Consider the following 16,569-nt stretch of genomic DNA (forward strand, 5'->3'; position numbering starts at 1 on the left):
CTGACCAACGCACAGGGAGCAGCTACTGACCCTCAGTAGGGACCTGGGGGAGGAAGAGGTGCTGTGTGGGCAGGACAGTTAGAGATTCACTCTGTCTGTGACCATCACAGTCCCGGCCACAGCTCTCGGTCATTGTTAACTTTTCCAGTGAAGTGAGAGACTCGAGTCAACGTGAAGTTCATAATAAGATCATTTCTTTTACTGGTGAGCATCAGCGTAAAAATAATAAATACCTCTCACCCTCGATCAGAGTAGGTACAGCACTGTTCAGGGCAGCAGCCTGGACCGGGAGCAACAAGTAGTAGACAGTCACAGTTTCACTACGCTCAGTGGGGGAGTCGGTTTCTCTGTGTTCCTCGCTCCCGTGGGCTGGACTCGCAGTCAGTCAGTGGGTATAGAGGGCGGCGTTGAGGAGGCAGCACCGACTCCAGGCAGCTCCTCATCTCCCTCAGCTCCTCAACCATCCGGTCAGCACGGCCACGGTGCACCGTCAGCACCTCCACCGCCTCCTCTATCACACTGAGCGCTTCAGTCACCGCTCGCCTGCAACAGGGAGGAGAGTCAGAGCGGCCGGGAGGAGAGCCAGGGCCTCCGAGAGACCCGTGCTGGCAGAAACTACAAACAGTATCTCCTCTCATCTTACCTTCTCTCGCGCCCTCACCTCTCACACACACACACACACACATACTCCCCTCTTTGCCCCCACCTTTGGAACTCCAACCCACAGTCCCTCTCCCTCACCCCCATCTCTTGCCTCCTTCAAGGCCCGTCTCAAGACCTTCCACTTCGATCGCGCCTTCGACCACCCTCCCACCCCCACCCTCCCTGCCCTTCACCCCACCTGACCCCAACCCCCAGCTTGGGTGCAAAATCCTCGACTGTCCAGCGCCTTGGGACGTCCTCCCGACGTGAAAGGCGCTATGTGACTGTCCTTTGTTGTTGCTGAGGTGGTGGTTACCCATTGAAGAGAATCTGCGACAGCTTGTACAGCTCCTGCCCACACTCCACGCTGGAGGATCCGTATCGGGCCCGGACGGCAGCCAGGCTCCTCTTCAGGTGATCAGCAGCAGCCGCCCAGTTACCTGGGGACAGGGAGGCTAGAGTCAACGCTGAACACGCTTCGCCTGTGGTCATTCCTTTCCTCCTGTGATTCCTTCGGGATTGGGAACCTTTGGGATTGGGAACCAGGTCAGCTTGAGGTTTGGATGAAGGTTGAGCTGCTGTTACCTGTGGTGGCGTGAGCGCGCGCCAGCTGGTCGTGGACCTGCGCCCTCAGCGGGTCCTGGGCTGAGAGCAGCTCCTCAGCTCTCCTCACGCACTCCAACAGACCCCGGGCAGCTTCCTCTGAAACACATGCAGATCAGCTTTGGTGAATTGCTGTTTGCCCGCATTTCTTCCCCCCCCCACCACCCCCATGTTGTGGGGAGCCCAGCGAGCGGGGGCACAGGAAGCTGATGGCCGTACCTGTCCGGTCCTCGTCAATCAACCCGCTGGCTGCACTCAGCTGCTCGGCCAGCTCAGCCCTCCGACTGAGGAGGAGACTCTCGGGGAGGACTTGACCACACTCTGTGTTCGAGCACCTGCTGAGCTCAGGCTCCCAGCTCTACACCGAGACAGAACACAGTTGATACACTACAGTGGATAACACTACAGTTTCGCCCACAAAACATAACAGTCAATTCACTGTGCAAGATATATCCAATGCAAGGATTATTATGATTATTACGGCTTCCACCAACACAGACAGTGAGTAAGAGGACGGAGCACAGAGGGCAAACAGAGGGTCAGAAAGGAGCCTGTCTGGGCAGATGGTCACAATTTGCCTCACAGTCTCTGGGTGTCTCTGATGGTGTCACTCTGTGGGACGTTGATGGTGCTATTGAACTGCTCTCCTCACCTGCAGGGCAGAGCCACAACGAGGGCAGAGAAACTGCCCCAGCTCCGCAGCCCCTCCTCCTCCTCCTCGGGCTGCCTCCTGCTCCCCGCTGCAGGCGCTGCACTCGCACTCGAAGAAATACTGTGCCCTCAACGCACGCTGACGCTCGCTCACTGCCAGCCGACACCAGTGTGGCCCTGCCCAGAGAGAGAGAGAGAGAGAAAGCAAAGCAGCAGCTTAGTGATGGCAGATACCCAGCCAGGTCCTGGGAGGGTAAGGCTACCACCACGCCAGACAGATCCTGTCAGGGTAAAGCTACCAACGAGCCAGGTCCTATCAGAATGCAATTCGTTCCCCCCCCCCCCGCTAGATTCTGACAGAGAAAACAGTGAGGTTTAAAAGTAAGGTGGTCACCATAGCAGTGGAGTATTTCCTGTCCGGCCTGGATTGGCTGCGACGCCCTGATGGTAACTGTCCGGCGGCAGAAGCTGAGGCTGGTGTTGGGCCGACAGGAGTGGTTGAGCAGGCTGAGCGTGCAGTACACGGCCGTGGCTATCCTCACCTGCTCACTGCCCTCCACCTGGGACCTGCCGCTGCCTGCAACAAGCAACAATGATAATAATCCTTGCACTTGATGTAGAGCTTTATCATGTCGCCGAGACGTTTCAAAACGCATCACAGAACAAACTGTGAAAAGGAATTGACTGTATATACTTGTGGGCGAACTACGGCAGACAATTGCACACAGCAGCGTCCGCAAACAGTCGTGTGTGGATTGAGTGACCAAATGATTACTTGCTGACTTGCCTGTGTCTCTGAGCTGTGTGATGGCCTGGGCGTTACACCCCAACTGCAGCATGTGTGTGAGCAGGGCCGTGCCCAGCGCTCCCATCGCCTGCCCTCCGCCATCGCCCGCCTCCAGCCCCTTGCCCACCACGAGGGGCTCCAGCCCCTTCGCTCTGATGCGGGAGCACAGGGCGGCCGCTGTCAGGCCGCATAGGAAACGGTGCTGGGCGGACTGCTGGTGTGTGTGAGCCAGGAGGCTGTGGACAGCCCGGTAAGGAGGGTGGGCTTCCCAGCGCCCCTCAGCCTCTGCTCCGTCACCTGGCTCGGTGGCCCGCGGGGCCTCTGAGGAGCGTGGCCCACTCTGGGCGGCTTGTGTCCTCTGCACCTCCTCCAGCCCTGCGGCTAACACCATGCGGAGAGACAGATGAGCAAAGGCTCCCAGTGCCAGAAGCTCACTGCCCAATGGACACTCCACCTGGTGATGGTCGGCCCAGGCCTTCTGCCTGCAGAGAGCGCTGCAGTACGTGGCATAGCTACAGCTGGGGCAGGGGAGCAGTGCCCAGGCCTGGCTCAGGCAGTGATGGCAATGGGAGTCCTGGGGGCTGGGCTGGGCTCTGGCCAGAAGCACAGCAGCGTAAGCCTCTTCCCTCAGCACGGTCTCTCCTGCCGCAAAGTCCTTTGTGGCCACCAGGTGGCGCCCTCGGACCCCGTCGAAACGCAAGCGGACAGAGCGGGAAGCCCCCGGGAGCGTCTCGTTCTCCAGCAGTGGCCGCTCCTCATCCGCCTGCAGCCGGGCGCTAGGGCCTGGGCTGGGGGTGTCTCCGGGCGGGGCCCAGGGCTGTAACTGTCCCAGGCGCCTCCTCAGCCAGGTCGCGGTCTGCCCGCCCAGCTCGCTCAGCTTGCTCTCAGCCTGGGCCACAGCGGACAGGAATTGTTGGGCGCTGCCCAGGTGCAGCTGGCACTCTGCCCTCCGCACCAGCAGCTTGGGCTCCAGCGCTGGGGGGTACCCGTGTGCCAGCGCACTCTCCACGTCCCCCATGCTGTCCTGCAGAGAGCAAACGGGGCAGGTTAGAACACAGGCATAGACAGCACAGGCTGCTCACAGCACAGAAGGGACCTCAGTTCAGCATCTCATCCAAAAGACGAGACAATGCAGCGTCAGCCTGGGCCTGCGAGCTCAAAGTTTGCAATGTGGGGTTTGGACCCACAACTTTCTAACCCGAGGTGAGTGTGGTCCTGAGTCAGGCTGACACCAGGACCCTGTTGTATCTCTAACTGCCAACTACAGGTGGTAACACTCAGACTCACCCTATAACGCTGTAAGTGGCACAGAGCTGCCGAGCGATTGGCATACAGGATGGCGATCTCGCTGGAGTCTTGGCTCGCGTGGCTGATGCCCTAGAATCACAGAAAACACGCTCAAATGAATCCACCCTCACGCACAAACCCCACACAGGCTTACTGCTCTTCTGGTTCAGTCACCACTGATCCATTCAACACCCACCCCCACCCACCCCACCCCATCCCCAGCAGTCACAGAGCCTGTCACGTGGACATGTGTTAGTGCAGCACCTCACTGTGCCCTTGTGTGATATTCCCTGTGGTATGTGAGAGGCCAGAGTTTATACCCACTCCTCTTCGGGTAGCTCTCAGCTGTCCTGTGGTGTCTGGCCGTGTTACCTTGGTGTATGAACCGGCAGCCCGGGCGTAATCACCAGCTTTGAACTGCTCGTTCCCTCGCTCCTTATAACCCTGTGCCGCCGCGGGGTCCTTCCCAGTCTGTATCTGAGCGACCAGGGCAGTCAGGACAGCCTCGTCCTCTGAGCTGGTCAAGAGGGAAACCCCACCATTAGAGTGCTGACCGCCGTCCTTCAATAATCATTCCAACTGACAAGAGGCGCCTGGTCGCGTCGGCGAGACGCCTCACGCTGCCTCCCCGGATTTACTCCTCGCTGTTGGGTGGGGGTGGGGGTGGGGGGTGGAGGGTGGGGGTGGAGGGACGCTCAGGGGAGCAACAACAAGTGACGTTGACGCAGCGCCTTTCCTGCCGGGAGGACGTCCCGAGGCGCTGGACAGTCGGGGGTTTGGACCCGAGCTGGGAGTTGGGATCAGGAGGGGGTGGGATGGGGGGGCGGGGGGTGGGGGGTGGGGGCTGGGGGGTGGGGGGGGCGATGGTACGGTCGAGACGGGACTTGAAGGAGGCGAGTGGTGGGGGACGGGGGGGGTGGTCGAGGGTCCCGGGGTGGAGTTCCGGGGGGTGGGGGTGGGGGCGGCTGCAGGTGGTGGGGCGGGTGGTCGGTGGGGAGGGGGTGTCACTGGTGTACAGGAGGGCGGGGCTGTGGGGGGGGGGCGGGGCCTGAAGGCCAACACTGTGACCTCTGACCCCAGGTCTCTCACTGCTCCCCCCTTCGGGAGGGCGGGAAACAACGCCGACAACTCACTCCAGCAGCGCCAGGCACGTGGCGTAGCTGAGGCCCGGCTCAGTCAGGGAGCGGAAGCGCCGCCTGTCCGCCTCCCCGAGCCGCCGCCACTTGCCGCCGCTCCTGTCCTGCCAACCCGTCACCGGCACCGGCACCGGCGGCGGCGGCACCACCTCCATCCCCGGCGGCGGCGGCGGCAATGGCGACCGGAAGCCCCCGACCGGAAGCACCCGCCCCTGAAGGTCAGCGGCGTGACCGACAAGAGTCGTCGACCAATCGCGTGCGTTGTGGGCGGGAACGGCTGTCAATCAGGCCGCTGGCCCTTCAGGGGCGTCGCCCCCCCGGGTGGGCGGGACCAATCCCCAGGGGGGCGGGGTCAATCCCCGCGTCACTCGGCCACCGACGCTGCACTGATTCAGAGGAAATTAAAGGGACATTCGCGGAAGATCACAAAATGATAATAATAATAATAACAACAATAATAATCCTCGCATTTGATATAGTGCTTTTCACGTCGGGAGGACGTCCCGAAGCGCTTCACAGAACACACTGTAAAGTGAATTGACTGTATATATTTGTGGGCGAACGCGGCGGCCGATTGCGCACAGCAATAATGTCCCACAACGTGTCGTAGATTGACAATGACCAATTTTATTATTGCTTTTGGTTTTGGAGGGACTATTATTAGGCTCTGTGTGGAGTAAGGAAACTTGCCCGAGGTTTCGCCCTCTGCCTGGAATTGAACTCAGGTCTCTCGCTCGCAAAGCGAGTGCTCTAACCACTGAGCTACAGGACTCAGCACTCATGATGATGATGATGATGATGATCACGGCCTTTGATAATAGCGCCTCATCACGACTTCGAGACGTCTCAGAGCGCTTCGCGTAAAGTGGATTGCCGGTACACTTTGTAAAAAAAAATGTGCAACTAACTTGCGCGCAGCAGCTTCCCATAAAAACAGTCACTTAAGATTGAGACTTAACGCGTTTCGAGCCACGCGCACAGACCAGCAAGGTTGCAGGGCAGATGGGTGCAGGGAGAAGGGGGTAGGGAGAAGGGGGTAGGGAGAAGGGGGTAGGGAGAAGGGGGCAGGGAGAAGGGGGTAGGGCAAGCCTCGCAGTAAGAAACGTCAGTCTCCGCACCAAATGTACATCTTTCGTGCAAATGTTGCACCTTCAAATTTTTTTTATTTTTTTTAATTTCTCATTTTCTTCTCCGAGTTCATCCGTTGAGGATCAATATAATCTACAGAAAGTGAAACATCATTACCAAGCCAAAAAATAATAATAATAATAATAATAATCAGAGCAATTTATCAAACCCTAACCACAGTCCACTGTCTATTCTCTAATCAACTGAGTTACACTCTCAACAATCCACTTGCAGTAGCACAGAGACTGCAGTAGGGTCCTCTCTGTCCCTTCTGATGAAGCCTCACACACCGGAACGGTAACCTGCCTTTCCCTATCGGACGGTCATCGATATCCAACACTGTTGATATCCGGCATTTCGGTTCAGAGTTCCAGCATACCCAGTTTTTTTCCTTTTTCAACTCGTTCTCAGTTTATTTTCCTTTTTTTTTTTTAAAACTCGTTCAAAGGTTTGAAGAGGTCCGTCCGACCCCGAACTCCTTGGTTTTGGTAACGTCTTCCTCAAGGACATGTCGGAGAGGGGGAAGGAGACAGAAAGATGGTCCCAATGTTCGGTGTCTTCCCCCCCTCTCCCCGCAGCTCAGCGATGTAAAAAGGGGCAAACGGACCATGCGGGAGGGAAACACAGTCCGTCCAGGCACCGGTCACCAGCACACGTACAGCAGTGTTTGGACACACAACACAAGAGACAGGACTAGGATACAAAAGCACGCACTGCGACTCCCTTTCATTCCACTGTACAGAACCAGATAAGCATTATGTGTCGCAAGTGACAGCAAGGCTAACTTTTTTTTCTTTCTTTTGTTTGATTTTTTTTCTGGGGGAGAGGAGTGGGGGTGGGGGGGAGGGGGAGGAGTTTGTTGCCGTCAATCCCAGCAGGTTGATGTGGATGAGTCCTCACCCCAGTCTTGGGCTACACGTCTGTGGAGAAGTAGAGGGTGTTTCTCTTGAGTTCGGTGATGGAGATGGGAGGGTGTTGCAGGTAGTACAGGAGCACCTGGACCTGGGGAGCGAACACAAGTGACAGAGGGTCAGTTTTTAAACTGCTCGGTGATAGCCCACTCTCATGCCCACATTCTGTCCTTCGGATGAGACATTAAACTAAGTCCACGTCTGCCTGTTCAGGTGGACGTTAAAGATCCCGCAGCGCTATTTGAAAAGAGAAACGAGTTTCTCTCTCTCCCCCGTTGTCCTGGCCAACAATGCCCCAAATAAAATTGGTCGCTCACTTCTTCTTGGCTGTTTGCGGGACGCTGCTGTGCGCAATTGGCTGCCGTGTTTCGCCCACAAAATAGTCAGTTCGCTTTACGGTGTATTCTGTGAAGCGCTTTGAGACGTCTCGACGGCGTGATAAGGCGCTGCATCAAATGCCAGGATTATTATTATCAACATCATCGGCCACAGGATTCCCCCCGTCAGCGAGCTGTCTGTTGGCCTGCAAGGCATTGAAGTTCCTCAAAAGCGACCACCAGATGGAGCGGTAACTCCACCAGATTTCATTGCTTTAGCCTCTGCAGCAGATGGCTTTTTTTTTGTACTTCACTCAGATCTATGTTCCATTTCAAACATAGTCCACGCTCCTCTCTAACTCAGCACAGGCACAGAGACTGACACCCTCTCTCCAGTGGCTGCAATGGTTTCCATAATCTTTACTCTCTTAAGATCTTGACAAGTGCAAATGAGTTTTTATTCTGGCTTTACCTGGGCTGAGCTGAGCCCCGGGGCTCCTGACACTGGGTTATTCTGGGGCTTCTTTGCCTCCTTCCCCCATCTTCAATTCGCACCTGAAGACCTTCCTCTCCGAGCGTGCCTACGGTTACCTCACCCTCCCCCCGCCACCCCCCCCCAGGCTCGGCATCGTGCTCAGCCACTGTCAATCGCTCTGGGACCCACAAACTAATCGAAGTGTTTGTTATCCACCAGTTCTCCATCCTCCGCTCTTTCCTCTAGATGTTCAGCTGACCTGGTGAGAGGCGCTACATAAATACAAGTTGTTGTTACTCTGGCCCCTCACGACACTGGGTGACGCTGGTTGTACCTGTGCCATGACATCGTGTGACCAGATGTCGGAGACGGAGTTGGTGTGACTCTTGCTCTCGGACTCTGAGGGTCTCAGTAGAGTCGGCCCAAATACGGTGGCCAGGTTGTGTAGCGACATCTTGTTAATGGGCTCCTTCTCAGCCACCCTGTGACACAGACAAACCCACTGTTACAACACATAACGCTCCCCCACCCGACCCCTCCCCATCCTTGAACTCCCCTCCACCCGACCCCTCCACAACCCTTTAATCCCTCCCCACCCCACAGATCCTGTCCAACTTATCCCCCGTGACCACCACCTCCACCCCCCCGCCGGGGTAACTCGGGCCCGACGTGCATTTCTCACCCCACCACTGCCGGCCAAGCCTTCAGTCACTCCGTCCCACCCTCTGTAATTTACCCTTAAATTCTAAACCCCCCCGCCCCCGTCACCAGTTTGTAAATCAGCTGAATTCCCCCCAGTCAGTCTAACTAAATACAAGTCCTTTTTAGAGGCGGGGACAGATACAGACTATGTCCTGCTTTCCTGGCCATGACTCCTCACCCCCCACTCATCCTCAGTGTTGCTATTATGAATGGTTGGTATGATCCCGCACTGACCCCATCCCCATCTCTGCCCCGGGGAGTGAGCACTTACCCTTTCATGTGGTCGAGGAGGGAGAGGAACGTGTTGAGGTTGGGGTCTGGTAGCGAGCGGAGCAAGTGCATCATACAGTTCTCCTTGGCTCCTGGATCGGACAGAGCTGAGAGAGAAGAGAGTAATTAACAACAACGTTTGTCCCAGAGCGCTGGACTGTGGCGGTATCTGACACCGAGCCGGAGGGAGAGGGAGTCGGAGGGGAGAGAGACGCAGCTCGCTCAGCAAACTCCGTAAGGTCTAGGTACAGGTTGGTGAGAACCAAGGCTCTGGGTGTGTGTTGGCTGACGTACTGCTGGGGTTTATGTGTTAAGAGTGCGAGTCACTCACCGATGCCCTCCACGAAGGCTGGGTAGAGACGGTCAGTCAACAGGGGCTCGGGCAGCTCCCGGAAGTAGAGCTTAAGGGTCCCAGCGATGGCGTTGATATCCAGGTCACTCAGCATCACCAGCATGTCCTTGGTGTCTGCAATGGAAGCAACTCACTCATAATAAATAATAACAATAAATCACTCACTCACTGATTCACACAGGACGGCCCTCTGCATCACCCCCCTCACCCCCCACCCCACGCACACTTCATTCAGCCTCAGCCTGTTTGTGGGACACTGACACTGCGCAACTGGCTGCTGAGTTTCGCCCCCGAAATAATAGTCACTACACTTTACAGTATATTCAGTGAAGCGCTTTGAGACGTCGCGACGACGTGATAAGATGCTTTATCAAACGCAAGGATTATTATTATTATAAAGCCCTGCTGTAGCTCCATGCTGTGTGCTCAGTCACTGGCTGCATCTCAGGGTAACCGATGTCCTAACACAGGCTATTGATCATTACATCAGTCACTGGACAGAAACACTCACTCATGTCGAAGGCAGATTTCAGAGCCTGGATGTCGGTGGCCACACCAGAGATCCTGTAGATTCCCACCTCCTCGATCCCTCGCTTCTCCACCTCCTCGATACATTGCCGCACGAGGTACGGCACCTTGGAGCGCTCCCGCCTGGGATAGAGGGAAGATGGTCACGGTCTCGTCACACCATCGTGTGTTGGAGCTGCATCCACAGACTGTACTCAACAGGCAAACATACCAAACACCCACATAGCAAACAGGTAACACACCCAATACCCATGCATAGCAGGTACACCCAGCCACAACCAACACACATACCCACACAGCTGCAATACAATACATAGTCACACGGCCACAATACACACCCAGTCTTAATACACACACACAGCCACAATACACACACACACAGAGCAGGACTCAGGGGCCAGGACTCACTTTGTGACGACGCTGATTTTCACCCCGAAGACACCGGTCTGCTTTTTGGACGGAGTTCGTTTGAGACTTAGGTCTCGGCTGGTGAATTTCATGGACAGCTCCACCTCGATCTGAAACAAAGCGGGTTGTGTGATTTTGGCTCTCGGTGTGTGCGTGTATGTGTGTGCGCGCGCGTGTGTGTGTGCGTGCGTGTCACTATCTCCCCACATTCGGAGCATAAACGTCCAACATCGGCCTGCCTCCCGGCTCAGTCTGGAGAAGGGGGCAATTGGAGGCCAGTAACAGGGCAAACCCCATTGTTACAGTCACGGGCGTATCATACAGATATGGTCTGACACAAGACCCACTACAGCCGTCACCCAAAGTAGTGACGCGTGTCTCACCCAGAGTTACAGGCAGTCAACCAGTCCGTGTTCTCTACATGTGCAGAGAGTAGATTGTGTACAGAGCGGTGAATAGCTTGACCCTGAGCAACTGAACAGGAGTGGGAGGGGTGCGTATGGGAATGCGTGGCACAGGGGAGGGGGCACTGGGCAGTGGGGAGGGGGGGGGTTGCTGTGCAGGGGAAGGGGAAATATTCTCAAGGGCTCCTGTCTGTCTTTCTGTCTTGAGAGTGGCCAATAGAGGAACCTGCACTCACTCACTCACTCACCCCGTTCATTTCAATCACCGCTGTCTGCCAACTCCTTGTCTGTGCCATCTGCGAGTCCAACTGCGAGAGAGAGAGAGGGAGAGGGTTAATTAAACACTCAGTGGACTCAGTAAAACAGCACAGCGACCGTGTTCAGTGCTGAATCCTCCAGGGCAACGCTGGGCAGCTCTCAGTATCACTCGACTATGAGCCCAAGAAGTCAAGCAGCGTTAAACGAGAGCGATCACCCTCCCTGCTCTGCTCTCTGCCAGCTGGGGTTTGTTTGGGTGAAAGTGTTCCAACCCTCTGATGGAAAGGCTGTTTCCACGGAGCCAGTAGTGAAGGGCCTCCTACGTACACAGACTCCAGGAAACAAGCACCCATCATAAATACTTACAGCATCAGCTTAATAAGCGAGAGAGAGAAAGAGCCAGCACACACACACACACACACTCCAGCAGCAGCTGGACCTCAGACTGTTGGGCTGCCAGAGAGGACCAGCCTCTAATTCAGTGCCTGGGCAAGTCTGTTGCCCACACCAACCCGAGGGCAAAGCACCACGCCATGGAGCATAGGTACGGGAGGAGGCCATTCAGCCCCTTGAGCCTGTTCCGCCATTCTGTAAGATCGTGGCTGATATGTACCGCAACTCCAATTACCCGCCGGTGCTATAACGATTTATATTAGATACACAGTCACTACACTTTGCAGAAAAACTCTAGAAAGCACGTTGACGTTATATCAAATGTAACCCGTTCTATTAAGTGGATTTGTTCCCAGTAGGTAAAGGGTTAAGAAGACCGTTCAGGGTATTTAAAGGGACCAAAGGACATGGCTCACACCTGGTGTTGGGTGTCAGACAGAATCCTGTGAGTTAGGAGGGAGTCCACTCCCTGATACCCAACTGTTTGCTCTATTACACAGCTCAGATTTAAAGGGATTGTCAGCCAGGGCAAGCATCCTGCCACTGGCTCTGTTAGCGTCTCGGCAGCATTTTGGTTTGCTATACAGTCAGATATATACACTACAGGAATGCAAATGCCATACAGGAAAATACAGTCAATCCACTTTACAGTGTATCCTGTGAAGCGCTTTGAGACGTCTCGACGATGTGATAAGGCGCTACATCAAATGCAAGGATTATTATTCTTATTGCTGCTGCTGCTTGCAGTATGAGGTGGGGCCACAGAATGGACCTTGGTGATAAATGACAGAGATTAGAACGAGAGAGTAAGCGCGGGTTGTGACCTTTTGTCTGAGCAGTTTGCTCCTCACTCGCCCCCACAGCCTGGCCCCCGTGTTGGCCTGTTTTTTGCTCAGGGGCCGGTCGGATCCCAGCACGCAGCCCCGCTCCAAACCCTCGCACACCGACTGCAGGCTGCCCTCCGACACCACTACCTCAGTCATCCTCGCTCCTCGCTCCAGCAGCTCCCAGCAAACCCCAGCTCTATCTGCTTCAGTGGCTCACGCAGAGAAGTGATAGAGAGAGAGCGAGAGAGAGGAGAAAGAACGTGAAGAGAAAGAGAGAGATGACAAAGAGACAGCGATAGAGAGAGAGAGAGAGAGAGAGTGAAAGGAAGGAGCAAGAGACAGCCAAGAAACGACGAGAGAGAAAGAGACAAGACGTGAAAGTGAGGAGCAAGAGAGAGCGAGGGAGAGGAATAAGAGAAAGAAAGACAGCCAGAAGGAGGCAGCTACTGTGATGCTTCGGGCTCTGGGCAGCCTGTGATCTTCACCTCCTTTCACAGCTTCCCACTCGGAGGCAAAGGTAACCCACACACACACACACACGCACACATCAGCAACAGAAAAACTTCAGAGACTCTCTCTCTCTCTCTCTCTCTCTCTCGCTCTCGTGCCCTCCTGTTGCGCCTTTAGCATTCCACTGCTGGAGAGGCCAGACAGTGCCCAGCACAGGCGGGGGAGTCAGTGATCGAGGGAGTCTCCAGGGAGCTGCTGATCACTGACTGACGTTGTGGGGGGTGGAGAGAGTGGTTGGGGGGTTGGTGGGGTGTGAGGTGGGGGGTGGGGGGGCAGCGATGTGCCCTGCCCTGCTCAGGCGCTGCTGCTTCAGTCTATAATCCTGGCCACTGGGACCTCGCATTTGCCCCCCGGAGCTATACCACAGAGCTGGGAGGGGAGCGCTGTGGTGGCTCAGCCCCCGCCTCGTTCGGCGATCGCCCCTGTGGGAAGTGAGTCAGCCCCAGGTCTGGTGTCAGTTTCCTTAGCACAGTTCCATCAGCTGCCGTTCCCGCTCCCGCTCCATGTCTTCTCCACAAAACATTTTGTTTCCACCTCCTCGGCCACAGGTTTGGCAGAGAACGTCAGAGCAAACAGCTTTCTCCCAGATGTTCCTCGAAGTTCACTCGCTCGCTCTCTTTTGTTCTCTCTCTCTCTCGCTCTCTCTCTCTCGCTCTCTCGCTCCCTTCCTTTGTCTCTCGTCGCTTCACATGCAGTTCACTAAGTTCAGCTACTGTTACTGGAGGCTGCCACTCCGCACTTTCTCTCTCTTTCTCTCTCTCCGCACTGCCGTCTGCAGTCAGTCAGTCAGTCAGTCACAGGGGCTCCCTGTGGGTCGAGCCGGGTGGCCGTCAGCACATTAACCCCTTCAATGACCCCACTGTCCACCATTCAAATTTCCAAGACTGAGGTGGATGGATGTTGGGTCAGGGTACCAAGGGATATGGGGCAAGGGCGGGATCTTATAGAATGGTGGAACAGGCTGGCTCAAGGGGCTGAATGGCCTCCCCCTGTTCCCGTAAACCTCAAGAACATCTGGAATGCCTCCCGTCATTTTCTAAGGAATTTTTTCCTTTGGAAATAATGCGCCAATTTCCTTTAATCTTTGGTAATGAGAGAGTCAGAGGAGAGGTTATTGCTCCCACTAACAATGTTCACAGCTGGGTCTGCATTCCAGACTCCATCCCATTGGAATACAGCAACAACAACAACAAATTACATTTGTAGAGTGGCTTCCACCTCAGGAGGGCATCCCAGAGAGCAAGCTTGTTAAAGGGCTCAGCTGTGGGAAGCTCAATGGGACTGAGCCACTTATATTGTCAAACCAACAGACCCAGACTCAGAGGTCCTTGGTGTTTAATATATGTATATATATATATACACACACACACGCACACACACACACACACATACATGTGCCCCTCCTATCTCTCAGACTTTTCTGCACCCTGACAATCATTCTCCCGCCTGTGGCAGGCGAGCCCTCGGGAGTGAAAGGGTTAAATGTGGACCAATGGGAACCCCAGAGACCTGGAGTCTTGGGAAAGCCAAACCTTTGATCCGGAGATGTTCATATTTAGCAACAAGAACAACAAAGTGTGAGGCGCATCTCAGGTCACAGAGAGAGGGTGGGAGGGGGAGAGAGAGAGAGACCTACACTGGAAACTACTGTGAACTGAAATGAACTGAACTCTCCCCCCTCACCACCCCCCCACAGTGTGAGGAATGTTCTTTTATCAGCAACATCTCCTGAGGAAGGTGGGGGGAGCGGGAGGGGGGGGGGGGGTGCGGGAGGAGGTCAGGACTTCATATTTCTATTTGGGTTCTCACACACAGCAGGTTCCACGCCAGGCACCATCCAGGTGTGGGCTATCGAGAACTCGGGAGAAAAGAATCCCCCTCCCAAGCTACACACACCGCACTCCCACACCGGCCACAGACCGAGCCACGGACTGGCCCCTCACAAAGCTTCCCCGCACCCCCCCACCATCATTGGATGGTCACCAAGGGACAGTGATAACCAGAGAACGCTCCTGATCAGCTCCCCCATTAACTGCAACAGAATCCGTGTGTCTTTGTGACACTGAACAGGAACAGGAAGCCAATGTACAGGTGATAGCCTGGACAACACACAGCGCGTACTGAGCGACAATGGACTGCGTGTACCCAGTGTGTATCGAGTGCTCGCCTGGCTCGTGTACACACACACACACGCACACACACACACACACACACACAGCCCTCATTGCATTCACACCCAGAAGACTGTCACGAGTTGGTCATTTGAAATCCCACAGTTTGAGCCCACACGAGGTGGATTGCAACTACCCGGAACTCATGTGTTTTGAGTTGGATATTTGGGGCCTCTGATCTTCAAGGGGTTAATAAATCCCACAAAGCCTTGTCCCTGTGAGTGCAGAGGGACCGGCCCCACAAATAAACAACGACTGAAATAGATTGGGGTCACGGCCCCGACTTCTCACAGCCCAGTGCCGGCCGATAGAGAAACGCAGAGCTTTCTCACGCTGTCCCAATCCATCCCTGACGTCAGAGAGAGATAGAGAGAGAGAGAGAGAGATAGAGAGAGAGAGACACACTCACTCACGCAGACACACACATATATATCTGACAATAACTGCCACAGCCATGAGAAACGTGAGGCACCGCGATGCCCACCCCCCCCCCACTCCCCCTGAACCAAACCAAACTGCATGGAGACACCAGAGCCAGCACAACAACAACAATGACATTTACACAGTCCTTTTCACGTCAGGAGGATGTCCCAGGGCGCTGGACAGTCAAGAGTTTGCACCCAAACTGGGGGTTGGGATCAGGAGGAATGGAGGGTAGGGAGGGTGGGGGTACGAGGGTGACCGAAGGCGCGGTCGAAGACAAAGATCTTGAGAAGAGCTTTGTTGGAGACGAGAGAGGGTTGGAGTGAGGCGAAGGGATTGTGGGATGGAGTTCCAAAGGGTGGGGGCAGAGAGGCTGACGGCCCGACCGCTGATGGTGGGACAGGCCAGGCGGGGAAAGGTGGAGCAGGCAGGAGCCCGCTGAGGAGGGAGCGGACAGGTCTGTATGTGTTAGCGGGTCACAGCGGCAGGAGAGAAGCAAGGCCCTGTAGGGCTTTGAAAGTGACAAGGAGAAGGATTTTATCCTTCTATCCTCTGGGGGATGGGAAGCCAGTGGAGCCGAGTGAGGAGGAGAATAATAATAATCCTTGCATTTGATACAACGCCTTATCATGTCTTCGAGACGTCTCAAAGCACTTCACAGAATATACTGTAAAATGAAATGACTGCGTATTTTGTGGGAAAAAGGCAGCAGCCAATTGCACAGGATGGGGGTGATAGGGTCAAGGAGAGGTAATGTCCCACAACCAGACCTATCTCTGCCCCGATCAGAATCTGCACCGATCTCTCCCAAGCCCATCTCAGACAGTTACTTGATGCTGACGATCAGATTAAAGGACAACCACTTTGTACAGCGCTGGGTACAGCCCAGACTGGTAATGTCAACTCAACCTCGCTGACCCCACATAGCAGAGGGAGAAAGAGAAAGAGAGAGCGAGCGAAAGCTGCCTGTTTGAGAGACATTGCCATTTAAGGGCATTATTTTATGTCTTCTACACTTTTTACTCATTGGAGAGAACTCAGGCCGGGCCAGTGCTTCAGGGAGACAACGAAAACACCAGCTGCTCTCAGCACAGGCTCAGGGGAAAAACTGCCCCCTGGAGTGGGGGGGGGTTCTCGAGATTGCGGAGAAAAGCAAGTGAGACTCCTCTTCCCTCAACCCCCAGCAGGACCCGGAGAGCAGCGGGTACTGTGTGTGGAACTGTCCCTTAGTAAGAGGATTTGTCATTAGGAGGGGGGGAGGTTAACAGAGAGAGGAGCAGATGCTGTGTTGTGTGTGTCTGACAGAGACTATGTGTGGGTGTGTGTGAGAGTGTGTGTGTATGAGACTGTATGAGTGTGTATGAGAGTGTGTGAGAGTGAGCGAGT

The 16,569-nt window shown here is 55.2% G+C and overlaps 2 protein-coding genes across 6 annotated transcripts in view; both read right to left on the reverse strand.

The window, feature by feature from the left end:
• Positions 1-177: 177 nt before the first annotated feature.
• smyd4 (SET and MYND domain containing 4) lies at positions 178-6,590 on the reverse strand. Its single transcript, XM_007896485.2, has 11 exons — positions 6,573-6,590; positions 5,104-5,318; positions 4,343-4,487; positions 3,971-4,060; positions 2,684-3,707; positions 2,291-2,473; positions 1,898-2,073; positions 1,465-1,603; positions 1,228-1,344; positions 959-1,082; positions 178-543 (listed from the first exon to the last, which is right to left on the reverse strand). Exons 1-11 carry the CDS (start codon positions 6,588-6,590, stop codon positions 327-329), a joined length of 2,448 nt encoding a protein of 815 aa, XP_007894676.2. The 3' UTR covers positions 178-326.
• abr (ABR activator of RhoGEF and GTPase) overlaps positions 6,231-16,569 on the reverse strand; it is a 50,440-nt gene continuing 40,101 nt past the window's right edge. For 4 of the 5 annotated variants that reach the window (XM_042338369.1, XM_042338371.1, XM_042338370.1 and 1 more), the window contains 7 exons: positions 10,850-10,909; positions 10,198-10,307; positions 9,773-9,912; positions 9,241-9,375; positions 8,911-9,016; positions 8,272-8,419; positions 6,231-7,236 (listed from right to left, as the gene is read on the reverse strand). In XM_042338369.1, coding sequence (XP_042194303.1) covers positions 7,147-7,236; positions 8,272-8,419; positions 8,911-9,016; positions 9,241-9,375; positions 9,773-9,912; positions 10,198-10,307; positions 10,850-10,909 — 789 coding nt within the window. In that variant the 3' untranslated portion in view covers positions 6,231-7,146. Of the gene's footprint in view, positions 7,237-8,271; positions 8,420-8,910; positions 9,017-9,240; positions 9,376-9,772; positions 9,913-10,197; positions 10,308-10,849; positions 10,910-12,076; positions 12,303-16,569 lie in introns of those variants that run through there. The other variant, XM_042338373.1, reaches the window with a different exon arrangement.

This window comes from Callorhinchus milii, unplaced genomic scaffold (genome assembly GCF_018977255.1).
Source record: "Callorhinchus milii isolate IMCB2004 unplaced genomic scaffold, IMCB_Cmil_1.0 Scaffold10, whole genome shotgun sequence".
NCBI lineage: Eukaryota > Metazoa > Chordata > Chondrichthyes > Chimaeriformes > Callorhinchidae > Callorhinchus > Callorhinchus milii.